Below are 14,358 nucleotides of genomic sequence, written 5' to 3'. Positions count from 1 at the left end.
AGAAACAAATTGATGTATGTTGGAAATTTGATTTAGAAAGCTCTACAGTTCCTGACATTTGGAATTCCAATGAAAAAATTAAATTATAAAAATGAATTACATCAGCTATAATTTTTTGCAAATTATTTCTCTTTGAAATGTTAGCATCATTTGAGTAACAATGTTCAATCTCGAAGAAAATATAGCATTATGCTGTCTTTTCTCTATAAGGTTCAATTGTTCTAGACTCTCTGATTCCATATTTATATTATAAAATAAATATAAGCGTATGCTAACTTTTCTCTATGGTTATTCTGAATTGGACAAAATCAATTTTAAAAATTTCAACTTTATCAATGTGTTAAATGTAACACAAATGCTCTAGCAATTTATAATTAATTACATTAGCATATTATTATGTTCAAAGAATTGAATATATAGAATTTTGCACTCTAATTTAAAATAAAACATCCATCATTCAGCTCAATAATGTATACCTGTATTCTAGGTACCATGATTCAGCTTATCAAAATTTTCCATCAATATTTATCTCCCAAGGTGTAGCATTACCACACAAACACATCAATATCTGTTATAGAAAATGATAGTATCAATAAAAAGTGGATGAATGTGTTTATCTACCTTGAAGTGAATTAATATCCTAAAGTTTCTTCTTATGCTTCAACCAAATAAAAAAACGTTCACAAATCGTGGTCAAAGGTTTCTCCGATGTTGAATGTGCCAAATGTTATTTGTACTATTTATATTCCAAGAAAAAACTCAATTGAATAGATATTGAACAGAGTAGATAAGACTAAAAATTACTCTTAATTAATTTACACTCAACGAGAGTTGGAAAATTAAAATCTTTCCGAGATGGTGAGGCTGAGCAAGAAAACCGTTCTTACAAGTATTACCGATAAAAAGTATGCACCCTTTGTAGTTAGCAAATCAATTAATACCAGTCATAATATAGAAATCGCATTGCAAGAAACGAAATCTCTTGCACTTATAAAAAATAAGCGTAATAAACCATCTTTTGGCTTCAAAATATGCCAGAAAGAATTTGAAAACAGCTATAATTCTAAAAAATGTTTATCAACTGATGAGAAGGAGCTTAAACAAATAATATTGATCGAGAGTGACGAAGCTTTAATTACATATTCATGTCAAGAAAAAAGCTATAAATGTCCTTTTTTGACACCCCTGAAACTAAAGAAAAGAGAAGTGTATTCAGAAAATGAAAATGGGATGCTACTTCAACAAAATAGGTATTTAAATGGTGATGACTGGAATATTCTCGATACAATTAGTTCACCTAGGCCTATAGAAAAAGGAGTTTTTGAAACTGCAAATAATCCTTGTAATTTGGAAAAAGTATGGGCTGAGTTTATGTATAATTTTGAAGATGAAGCATTGATAAATTCAAAATTATGCTCTTGTATTTTACGTAAACAGAAAAAGTTGAGGACGAAATCGATGGAAGATAATTTTCAAGAATGCAGTTCTATTGGATCTTCATTAGTATCAGTGTAAGTACTAGAATGTACATAAATTAGGTACCCAAAATGTATGAAAGTAAATAATACACACATAGCTCTTTTCTAACAATTGGAACAGAGGATTAACACAAGGTTCAGTTCTCTTAGCCTTACTATTTATTATTTTTGTGAATTACCTAATAATACCAATAATAATAATAATTGAATGGGAAAATTTTACTTTCCTTGCCCTATTACCATAGGTAAGGAAAGTATTGCTTTCCGAAAAAAAATTAAGGTACCCCAATTTCTAAATTCCTATACGATTCAAGGTCCCCTGAGTCCAAAAAAAAGGTTTTTGGGTATTGGTCTGTATGAGTGTATGTGCGTCTGTGTACACGATATCTTATCTCCCAATTAACGGAATGACTTGAAGTTTGGAACTTAAGGTCCTTACAATATAAGGATCCGACACGAACAATTTCGATCAAATGCAATTCAAGATGGCGGCTAAAATGGAGAGAATGTTGTCAAAAACAGGGTTTTCGCGATTTTCTCAAACGGCTCCAACGAATTTGATTAAATTCATACCTAAAATAGTCATTGATAAGCTCTATCAACTGTCACAAGTCCCATATCTGTAAAAATTTCAGGAGCTCCTCCCCATCTATGCAAAGTTTGATTTTAGATTCCCAATTATCAGGCTTCAGATACAATTTAAACAAAAAATCAAGTGGAAGATATTGAGCATGAAAATCTCTACAATTGATTTTCAGTAACATTTTCACCTAAAATCAAAAATAAGCTTGAAATTCGAGAAAATTTGATTATTCAATTGCAAAGTGTTGGCAACTGTTGATTCATTATAAATCATTCACTATGTAGAGATAGCAGACCTCGTATGTCTCCAGCGTTATCGTCCTGTCACCAGCTGGCTCACATCTTTGTTTTTAAGTAGACTGAGATGCCCATGAACACTGGCGTCAGGTGATCAACTTTCATAACGGCAAGGAAAGTTGTGTGAGTGCGCCACACCAGATTTTTTGGTTTAATATTAATTTGAATCATTATTAAAGAAAAATACCATTCAAAATATTGTTAAAAGTTCAAATTTGAAGAGTAAAATTCTATAGGCTATTGTAGGTATTTTATTTAGGCCCACTTATCCAATGCATTGTACCAATATTGGATTTAATTTATTTGTCTGCAACTTTACCGCATCTATTTAATAGATTGCTAATGTCCTACAAATGAAATATTAGGTACTTAACACCCAAATAGTGTACGCTTACAAACAAAAAATACGGTACATTTTAGAAAAACCGTGAATATGCCTAATATTAATGTGTACTTTTTAGGCTTACTTACAGTAATTAGGCTTACCTCATATATACTGAACTGTTCCGCTTTTATTTACTTACAGGCCAGCACTAGACAGATATTGGAAAATTAAAGAAATTTATAAAAGAGCTTCCTTTAATGAGGTGAGAGAGTTAGATGGCTCAATTTACAATAAATTAGCATGTTCAGCATTTCTTATAAAGCTCCGGATCTTCGAAGATCCGGAACATCCGATACCTAGTATACAATACTATTATTATTCATAAAAAATGTTATCTTTAAATGAATATAATAATATTGAAGAGTAAAAGTCATATCCAATCAAAGAAGTTACAAATAAAAAGTTACAGTAATACGGTAGCCTAAAGTTATAATAATTGTGGATTTATGTGAAATTTTTAATATTTTTGGTGATTGTGAAGGAAGAATATTTTGTTTGGATTTGTATTTTGCAATCAATTAATCTGATTCAAAATTGTAGTAGATGCATTTTTTTAGACTCAAAATAGTGTGTGAATTAAGTCATCATTTTTACATAACCTCTAGAGACTGTGTATTCCAAATTAAGGTTCAGAGCAGTTTTGGGCGAATGCCTGTTGTTTTTACCTGAATTGTATTTGTATATGAATAAATAAATGAATAGGCCTAAGTAGTTATTATTGTTTTCCAAGTTCTTAGTTGTACAACTAATTATATATTATCATAAATTAACATATTAAGAGAATAGAATTTTTTTTGAAAAGTATCTAATCTATAATACATCTATCTATCTAATCAATCTATAATTGAGCGAAGAATTGGCTTACACACACTTACGGGATAGGAAATTCACATACGACTGAAGTTTGAACTACAGGACTGAATTTTTCTTGATTTACTGACTGAATTCTAAATTTAACGAGGATGGTTATAGGCCTATTTTAGATTATTCAAGATTTCTACCTAGTTCAAGTTTTTAATTAGACCATTGCGGAGCACGGGTTACCTGCTAGTTCATTATATATTTTGAATAATCCATTCTCCATAGTTTCATTCTCCACAATCCTGTATAGTTTCATTAATAATCTTAGTGCCTGTTGTACAAAAGCCGGTTAAATTTTAACTGTGATTAATTCCACGAGAACCAATCAGAGAAGCCGTCTTTTCAAAAACGCCTTCTCTGATTGGTTCTTGTGAAATTAATTTCACGTTAGAATTTAACCGGCTTTTGTGCAACCGGGCCTTAGACTTTTCATCTTACCTCGTGAGAAAGAATAGAAAATTGTAGAATTAATAAACAGTTATAAATTATGTAGGCATTGAAGAAATTGATATCTGATTGGTTGGATTGTATCATATACAGTATTATTCATTAGTACTATTTGCCCGAAACTATTTGTAAGTCACGAAAACTATTTGTAAAAAACTCGACGTTCACAAAATTATTCTAGAGCCCAACATTAGAATCGATTTTTAGTGTATCATCTTGATTCAGTTTACAAGAAAATGTGTAATACTAATTTTTAAATGTATCTACATTTCTAACTTGAATTGGAATCTGAAAAATGGATAAATCTCTATTTAATTCTACTGAACTAGTATCATATTATTTTTATATTCATATTCATAAGAATTGAATATTGATTGTTCAATAAAAATACTATTTATCATATTTTTATGTTCAATATCAATAATTTATAAAAAAAACCTGTAATATTCTACACACAGAGGAAACATACTGGAATTGATAAATATGAGGAGACACGCGCACGGGACTTGCCGCAGGACTTATTGAATCACTCGAAATCTGAACAGTTAAAACGGTGCATGTGTGAAATAAAGCAGCTGCATGATTCACTCAAGAATAAAATGTGAAGTGAATAATTAAATAAAGAAATCATAAAACCTCAACACAGTTTTTTTATTGCTAACAGAAAGCATGTGCAGTACTCTACTCCTACCTCATTGAATGAGGTATGTAAATGAACCACCTATGTAAGTCATTATTACGTGTAGCTACTCAATTCAGTTAGATGTCTAAAATAGATGGCTACATGCTTTTCATGGCATTCCCTTTATAGTACTAAATTCCATTCCATTTACATAGGCTACCTGGCTACTATGATATTTTATATAACTGAATTGAGTACATATGATAATGGCTTCTATAGGTGCTCCATTCAAAGAATATGATTCAAATAATTCAATGAGGTAAGAATAGAGTAGGTACTGCAAATTCTTTCTGTTTATTCAGCAATCGGTATTGCACTAGCTGACAGGACTGCCAACCATACGTACTCGCAACTAAAAAGTAGGACATCCTATAGAGGTCCTCGCAGGACCTATAAAAAATAGGTCCAGCTATATGTATATAATAGGTCCTACATAGGTATAATAAATCCCGCTACTAGCCATTCTGCTTATTCTCGTGCCTGAACCATCACTAACTACCGATTCAGGTTTTGTTAAAAAACTGTTGCTGTTTTTGTTGGTGCCAGTCTTTAAAATATAATAAAATATCAGAAATTAGATATGTAATAAAATCCCTCACCTATTAAGAGCAATAATCTAGTTTTATTCAAATAAATAAATGCTGGTTGACCGAACAAGTGTCCTGCTACTATGATATTTTATATAACTGAATTGAGTACACATGATAATGACTTCTATAGGTGCTTCATTCAAAGAATATAATTCAATGATGTAGGAATAGAGTACTGCAAATTCTTTCTGTTTATCCAGCAATCGGTATTGCACTAGCCATGTGACGTTTCGTCTCATAATAGGAGTGCATTTCGCCAATTCATGGATTTCATAAGAAATGCAAATCTCCCAGATTTGGTTGATATTCGGACTATGGATTGAGGTTAACCTAAGTGTCGTGCTATAATATGAGACGTTTCGCTACCATACAGAGTGAGTTATTCACTGAAACATAAAATCTTCCCTCCACTCTCAGATCAGAGAAATCACTCATCTTCAAGTGCTTATAACTCAAGAATAGGAGTGAATTTCACCAATGTGATGACATAGTATTGTTCCTCTCGTTGAGTACTATCATTCCTGAGAATTTGAGCGGTTTAAATTATTGACCATTTTTGAAAAATCCATGATATTTAAGGCTGTTTGGTACACTTTTTTCTTAAATTGGATAATCTTCTTCAATAAGATTGTATAAGAGTGGGAAAAAGTGGCAACTGGAATTTTCAAGTGGTCTAATAAGCGAGTTATGGGAGTTATGGGTCGTTGAAGTGCTAACTCCGTTTTCTTTCCAGATCATAAACGGTTTCGACTATATTAACAAAACTTCTCTTAGAAATTCAAAAAAAGTATCTTTCCAAACTAAAACATTTTATTCTCCATATCGTTCATAAATAAAAAAGTAACATTTTTTGTAAATTCAATAACTTGTTTATTTTGGCATAAATCGCGAAAAAACGCATATTAGAACAAAGTCAATGATATACTGAATGTATTAAAAAAATCCAATGGAAAATTCGAAACCGTTTATGATCTGGAACGGAGTTAGCACTTTCAACAACACATAACTCGCTTATGAGACTACTTAAAAATTTCAGTTGCCACTTTTTCTCACTCTTATAATGATCTTAACAATTATATTGAAAAAGATTATCCAATTTGAATTAAAAAAAACTGTACCGAACAGCGTTAAACAACCACTGCAGATGAATAGAAACAACCACTGATAGCGCAATTGAATAGGGCTTTATTAAATACTCTGATCAACTGTTGTTGGAACAACCATGGGATCGAATCCCACCAGTTTCAAGGCTTAACAACCACTGGTTTACGCTTCAGGTTTAGGCTTCTCTATCTTGACAACCTAGGCTTCTTGACAACCAAGAAGATGGCGGACCTGCCGAAAGATCTCGTTGTCAAAGTGAGTGATTAATTCATTTATTGTAAAATATCTGACTGCTAGTCGTTTTTTCTAATAGCAAAAAGTGATTTAATAATAAGCAGTTCGTGATTGAAAACAACATTGAAGAATAAAGTATCTCCTTTGTCATAAAAGCCCTGACTTTATTCTGCCTTGAGAGTGTTCAGTAGTCATTAGTAGTAGGGACAGTCACATCAGATCAATGTGGAAACAGTCAAATCATGCAACACACATCACGTCTACACTCTACAGTTTAAATTGAATTTTCTTGCAAAAAGTTGCTTTCTCAAAATTGAATTCAAACTTCAAGTAGTTTATTTTTGCTTCAATTCAAAAATCTAAAAATTAAAAAGCAATCACCCTGAAGAATTAAATTCTCTTTCCAATGACAAATGAAACGTGAATACCTGTCCATAAGGACGCTATGTCTACATAGACATCACGTCTACCTACACTCTACAGTTTAAATTGAATTTTCTTGCAAAAAAGTTGCTTCTCAAAATTAAAATATTTATTTATTTTAAAAAAGTGTTCAAATTTTAATTAGTTTATTTTTGCTACAAATCAGAAATCTAAAAATTAAAAAGCAATCACCCTGAAGAATTAAATTCTCTTTCCAATGACAAATGAAACGTGAATACCTGTCCATAAGGACGCTATGTCTACATAGACATCACGTCTACCTACACTCTACAGTTTAAATTGAATTTTCTTGCAAAAAAGTTGCTTCTCAAAATTAAAATATTTATTTATTTTAAAAAAGTGTTCAAATTTTAATTAGTTTATTTTTGCTACAAATCAGAAATCTAAAAATTAAAAAGCAATCACCCTGAAGAATTAAATTCTCTTTCCAATGACAAATGAAACGTGAATATCTGTCTATAAGGACGCTGTGTTTCAAGAGATTACATTGATCTTATAATCTTAGTAATAAGATCACCCAATTCACACAGAAGTAGCGATGGCACGGCTCTTGACTTTTTTCAATCCTATATAAACCATATGCAAAGAGAAGAGGCGTTTCACATTGGATGTTTTGATACGATGTACAAAATCAGTGGTGACTCGTACTCAGAATTGTATTGATGCTGCAAGTCACCAATTTGAACAGTATTAACATTTGTTATTTATGTTTCATTTACATTGGACTTTCAGCTTTCTAATTTTCTGAAATTCAACTTTGTATAAATGTGAATAAATTTTCTATGGAGGTTCAAAGTGTGTATACATTTTTTTGAAACACTATGTATGTTTATAATAGGAGTAGCAAAATGACAGTGCCACGCCAGCGCCACTTCTGTGTGAATTGGGCCTTATGGGACATAATTCAATAAGGTCATCTAGTATCAACCAAACAAAAACTCTACCGAAGCTTGTGTTTCTTCATCTATCAACTCCATTCTCAACTTTATGGTGTAATACTAGAAAAGACAGGTATAATAAAAATCGTTTACTTTCCTATGCCTTAAACACACAAGTTTTTTTCAACGGAGAAGAAATGTTGGTGAGTATCCTAAAGCCAAAGTGTTTACTTTTGACTTTTAGGGTGATGTCACAATTGGACAGATAAATGTACCTACTTGGCATAGCAAGCATATACAGCATTTCAAGATGCATCTGGTGTGACTTGGTATCACTCAAGGAATGTAGAATAGATACGGTATAGATAAGATATTTAGGATAAAATTGGTCTCACCTACTCAAATGCCAAGGTGGGAGGGGCCTTTTTGTTCGGATTTGTTTCATTTTATCAGAATTTTTAAAACTGCGAGGATAGGTTACAAGTTTAAAAGAGATGATTTAAGAAAACTATTATTAAGATTCATGTTTGTAATAATACTAGGATATTGAAAAAAACATTTCAAGTAGTACTAAGAATTTATTGATAAAAAGTAGTCTGTTGTAACTTGTAACATTTAAAGAAAATAAACATTTTTTCAATAATTTAATAATAAACATAATTATTTATAACAACTAGCTATAAAAATAAAAATTATCTACACTTTTCCAGGCAATGTTATCATTTATAAAAATAAAATACACATTCGATTAAGCTTTCTAATAATGTGGATTTCATCTCACCATGCAAGAGAATCTATTAGATAACTATAAATTAAAACAAACTATAAAATTATCAGATAACATTTAGTGCGGTTCATCGTTTTACAATGAAATAACAAATAACAAAAGTATTGCAATATTTTAAATTTTATCAACAGTTGTTTCTTGGATAACAAAAAAAATATAAAACTACACAAGCAATAGCTTCAAGTTCTGCGTTTCATTGTTGTAGAAAAAAAAAACAAATAACAAAATTACTATAAAACTATAAAGTATACGGTAACTAGGTTATAATTGATTTGCTGTCTATATAATACAGTATAATAGGATCTTACAATAATTAATACAATTTAAAACTCACAGAACTTTAAGAGAACATTTTTGTTTTACATGTCTTTCACCTGTCTCTTATTAAAATCAACACATCACTGGTTGATTTGACACACCTGCACATACACGAAGTTGATGTCTCAAAAAATTCTACAATCAAAAGACCGACGAACCGGTCTCGTGTTACACGCAGTGTGTAAGTGCTAATCTGATAAAATTGTTTGGTTCAAGCACATACAAAAGAAACAATTTTTTCTTGTTTCTTAGGTCCAAGTTACACGAAGCGTTTTCAGACGAGTCAGCAGGGCAGGAAGCTCTCCGATTGGCTGATTGGGTTGGCGTTTGGGAATCAGATGATTCAGGAAGCTTGCTTTTCAAGAATCAGCCAATTGGAGAGTTTCCTGCTCTGCCGACTCGTCTGAAAGACGACTGAAAAAGCTTGTCTGTTCTCGCCCTTACTCCGTGGTGCAAGTGAGACATCAGCTGAAGAGACAAAATTCTCTGGTTAAGATGTTCCTGATTGATGATAGTTGGGCCTGCCGCAAAGAAGACCCATGAAATGGATTGTAAACCATTGCTATAGTCAATCAATAATCAATCAGCTGACAAGTGGATTATTCATTGCATGTATTATTATCATTACACAGATGTCTGGAGAAGCCTAGCAATGGTTTACAAAACATCCCACGGCGTGGGTTGTTTTTCGTGGATTAGCGTGGGTCTACTTTGTGGCGGGCCTTAAGGTTAGTCATAAGACACCGATGTGTAAGCTGGTTTACAATCATCTGTTCTTATACTAGTGAGGCCCCTGGGCTGAAGAACTAGCTCATGATTTAAAATGATAATTGATATTAATTTTATCAGTTGTTTTATTAAAATCTCTGGTTGGAATCAAATAAAATAATATTCCATTTGACTTATGTATGTTTTTCCTCTCGTGATTATTGAGTCCTAGCATAGGCTACAACAACAATGATGTAATTTAAATATTTCATTGCAGTAATAAAAGGCAACATAAAACTTAATTCAACATTAATCACAAACTGAAAATAGCTAATTAATAATTATTGTCGATTATGTTATTTATTCATTGTAAATTTATCAAAATTTACTTAATGTTAAGAGAAATTTGTTAAGTGGTGACAACCCTAATAATAATACTAGTTCAGATCTAACTCTGATCTTAGATTATTTTTAATATAAAATTTGTACATTAAAAATCCCATTTTGAAAGAAATTATGGAGTACCTAATATAGGTATTTTCAATTTTATTTGAATGATTTATTTCAGAAACAACATGAGTCACATTTTTGGCCATTTTGAGTTAAGAGTGAATTCGGTATGTATGGATATAGCCATGTCTTTTCATGTAAAAACAACACCAGTCAAGCCATTCTACACGGTTTTTGAACGGCCTGAAAATTTCATTTGATGCAGAAACAACACCAGTCATTGACTTGTGTTGTTTCTGTGCTTAACAGCTGATAGAGTGGTCACATGTCAAGCGCTGCATGCGGCGTCCCACGCTTATTCTTATTAGCATTTAGCATTGAGGTTATGTTTGTTTACAACTAATATTGTTCAAGTCTTTGTGATTGCTTCATTAAAACTTCTCTATTGAAATAAAAGTTATATCCAAAGTAATACATGTAGTATGGCTGATGACGGAATTGAGCAATATAGTAACAAAAGAAAGAAGGTATCTACTAATCCATGTGAATACAAAAGGAATGTTGTCAAAAAAGCACGAGTCAAGGGTGCAGCTTACGTCAATTGGAAGAATCAACAACAACCTGAAATATCTCAGGGAGCTGATTGAAGAAGAAAGAAGAAAGAAATATTTATTGCCAAAATCATTAAACAAAACTTTACTTATGTGAAAAATATAAAAATTTTTATATACAATACATTACAAAAACTTGAAATTAAAATATTTTCCATTTAAAAATCGATTATAATATTATCATTGGCGTTACCAGAAAAACTAAGTAGTTTGAGCAATGGCAACGAGTAATCAGTCGGCTATAATTAGTGGCTTGAGATTCAGTCGAAAATAGAAAAAATATAATAAAGAAAAAAGAAACATATGGAATGTATGAAAAACTAGAAAAAAAAATAAAATTTCAATCCGAACAGAAGAAGTACTAAGAGTGAAATACTAAGAGAGCAGAAAAACTAGAATGAATTCATAATAATTTAAAAACTCAAAAGAAAAAGAGATGATTGCAAGTAAGTTTATTCATTAGGTATACTTTTTAATGTTATTTTATAATCATTGTAATATCTCATTTTGTCAAAGGAAGGTATAGCCTTCCTAAGCTGTAGCACACCTATTTCATTACCATATTAGTACTACAAGACTACAAGCATATTATGAAACATTGCTGAGTTTACCACAGATTCATTTATTTTAGCATACTTAATTTAGGTAATCAGAGCACAGCAGAATATTATATCTATTTTTAGTCTCAATAGCCAAGCTTTCTATTCTGTTTACTGATCCAAAATAATATGACTTCCCAAATCAGTCAGATAACTTTGCAAATAACTTTGAAAAGTTGTAGCAAGGTGGTTACAACATAAGTATGTATTTGATGAAATTGATATTAAGTTTCAATCGTTTAAAATTTTATGTAAGAACATGAGTTCAATTAATATTATATGGTTGGTACTTTACTTATTTCAATACTGTACAAGTTAACTTGTATTTTCAACTCTAACTGGCCCTGGAACTCAGTGAAATAGTGACCTCTGTAAGACACGTATGTAATGGATGGTTGTTATAATATTATTAATTTCATTATTTTTATTATTTGCAGATGTAAACGTCGCTGCTATGATTTAATCAATGAAGAGGTTCGAAACATGATTTATACCAAGTTTAGGAGCTTTGAAACAAAAACGAGCAGGACAGCTACCTTCAAAGCTTGATCTCAGTTACTCCAGTAAAGCAACGTCGTCGTAGAAAAGACCAAGATGAATCAAAACAACCGGACAGAGGAGCCATTTATGTTTATGAAATTTCAAGTGTTAGTGGAAAATACCAGGTATGTAAAAAAGTCTTTGTTAACATTCATGGTGTATTTTATGAACGGATTCGACGTCTGAATCTACTACTGTCCCTAGGAAAGCCACCACAAGACCAGCGTGAGAAAAATAAATCTGGGAATGCTAAACCTGGTCATTTCATTGACTCCATAAAGCAGCATATTTCTTCATTTCCAAGCAAAGTGGCTCATTACTCAAAAAATGAGACTAATTATTTGAGTGAGAAATTGAATCTTCTGATAATGTATAACCTCTTCAAAGAGAAGCATCCTAAATTAGATGTCAAGTATAGTTTTTATAGAAAAATTTCCTGGAAAACTTTTCTCTCAAATTTGGTCGTCCACAGGTTGACACATGCGGTACATGTGAGGCACTTAATGTTAAAATAAGAAACAGATTTTTTAACGATGCTGCAAAAAGAGTACATGCAGCAGAAAAAATGGTGCACATCCGTAAAAGTAAGAAGTTTTTCAAAAAAATAACAGAAATCACTGATTTAGCGAAACGTGATCATTCTGTGGGTGCTATTTGTATAGATTACATGCAGAATTTGCAGCTTCCCACCATACCAGTACAAGAGACATTTTATTTGAGACAGTTAACTGTATCTGTTTTCTGTATTCATAATTTGAAAAATGATAAAGTTTTTTGTTTACAATGAAGGTATGGCCACTAAAGGTCCAAATGAGGTGACATCTTTCATTATGCAATACCTTGACACCTCGATGGTTGGAGTAAAAGATCTTCACATTTTTTCTGATGGTTCTGGATCGCAAAATAAAAATCACACACTTCTGCGAGCTATGTCAGCCTTGGTGTCATTGGGAAAATTTAGAACAATCAACCAATATTTCCCAATAAGAGGACACACATTCCTGCCTTGCGACAGAGATTTTGCTGTTCTGAAGAGAAAGATCAAGAAATGTGACAGGATATACACTCTTAAACAGTGTATTAAACTCATCATTGAGTCCTAAAGATTCATTTATTGTTGAAATCCCAAATTCTAAGAACATGATTGATTATAAAAGTTTTTTGGCTAAAGTTCTATAAAAAAATATGCTGTCGATTGAAACGATGGGGAGACTTGTCCCTAGAGAAGATAAAGTGAATTTGAAGATTAGCAAGTTCATGCAATTCGCGCATTCAAATTCTAATGAAGGAACTGTTTCAGCTCATCGCTATATTGATGGACTTGAGAGCCACACTTTTCGCTTACGGAACACATATTCAGATGTTATCACTCTCCCAGACGCAGTAGCCTACCCAGAAGGATTCATTCCCATACTCCACACCAAAATAAGTGACATTAAGAAGCTCAAGGACTACCTACCAAATGAAGAAGAAATACAGGACTTTTATAATGAAATATTTGCTTGGGCGACCTGTGAAAGAGAACCTCTTGCCAATAATGATTATTAAAGTAGCAAAAAGAAACTTTAATTTCCATTGAAATTGATCTATTACATTTTTTAATTTTACTTTCTATCATACTTCTTGACAAAATACATGATACATTCATATATAAAACTCAGTTTCATTGAAGGAATATCCCAACTTACAATGTTAAAAATAGTTTATTGCAGAAACAACATAAGTTAAATACTTTTAAACTACCATAATACCACTTATATTTCAATATTTTTTCTGGCTTTCACATTTATTCTTTCAAGTGACAATAAGATGATTATTATTATAACTATTTTGATTCTTGAATAATAAACACAAATGATAAAAAGTTTTCTGATCAGCTGTTTTAGCACACTTGAAATTTGGCCAATATGAATGTCAACGTCAACAATGCTTGTTGTCGTCGACTGTGGAAGTTTAGGTTAGAAGTTCTATCCTACTCTGAAAATCGAATTTGAATAGTTTATAATATTTCTTATTTGTATTTCATTCATCCAAATAAAATAATAGAATCTTATTGCAAAATACTTCATTCAATTCTAGAAGCATAAACTGATTCCGTTTCATAAACTATTTTGTAAACACGTTCACAACATCAGTCGGTGTTGAGCCGTGGCAGCGGACGGAGCTCCAGATAAGATAACACTGTTTCTTTACTTTCATTGCCCAATTCAAGTAGATTTCTGTTTAACCTAATAGCGTAGTAATATATTTTTCAAGTAGATTTCTGTTAACCGCTAATACTGTAATAATATATTTCCGTGTCAAATTATTAACCTCAACTCAATTGTAAGTTATCAATGGAATTTTCTCTTTAAAATATAAAC

General features: G+C 31.6%; 1 protein-coding gene across 1 annotated transcript; it reads left to right on the top strand.

The window, feature by feature from the left end:
• The first annotated feature begins 546 nt into the window (after nt 1–546).
• On the top strand, nt 547–4,691 carry LOC111058076. The gene is made up of 3 exons (XM_039423045.1): nt 547–1,511; nt 2,884–2,944; nt 4,509–4,691. The coding sequence occupies exons 1-3, from the start codon at nt 856–858 to the stop codon at nt 4,653–4,655; spliced, it is 864 nt and encodes a 287-aa protein (XP_039278979.1). The 5' UTR covers nt 547–855; the 3' UTR covers nt 4,656–4,691.
• The last annotated feature ends 9,667 nt before the right edge of the window (nt 4,692–14,358 follow it).

Source organism: Nilaparvata lugens, chromosome 3, assembly GCF_014356525.2.
Source record: "Nilaparvata lugens isolate BPH chromosome 3, ASM1435652v1, whole genome shotgun sequence".
Lineage (NCBI taxonomy): Eukaryota > Metazoa > Arthropoda > Insecta > Hemiptera > Delphacidae > Nilaparvata > Nilaparvata lugens.
Note: the sequence above shows the minus strand (reverse complement) of the source record. Positions and strands in the feature narration are given on the sequence as shown.

Coding starts and splice junctions, on each gene's coding strand:
- LOC111058076 (XM_039423045.1), top strand. CDS start 856: ATGGTGAGGCTGAGCAAGAAAACCGTTCTTACAAGTATTACCGATAAA. Junction 1,512..2,883: donor GGATCTTCATTAGTATCAGT/GTAAGTACTAGA, acceptor ATTTACTTACAG/GCCAGCACTAGACAGATATT. Junction 2,945..4,508: donor AAAGAGCTTCCTTTAATGAG/GTGAGAGAGTTA, acceptor TTCTACACACAG/AGGAAACATACTGGAATTGA.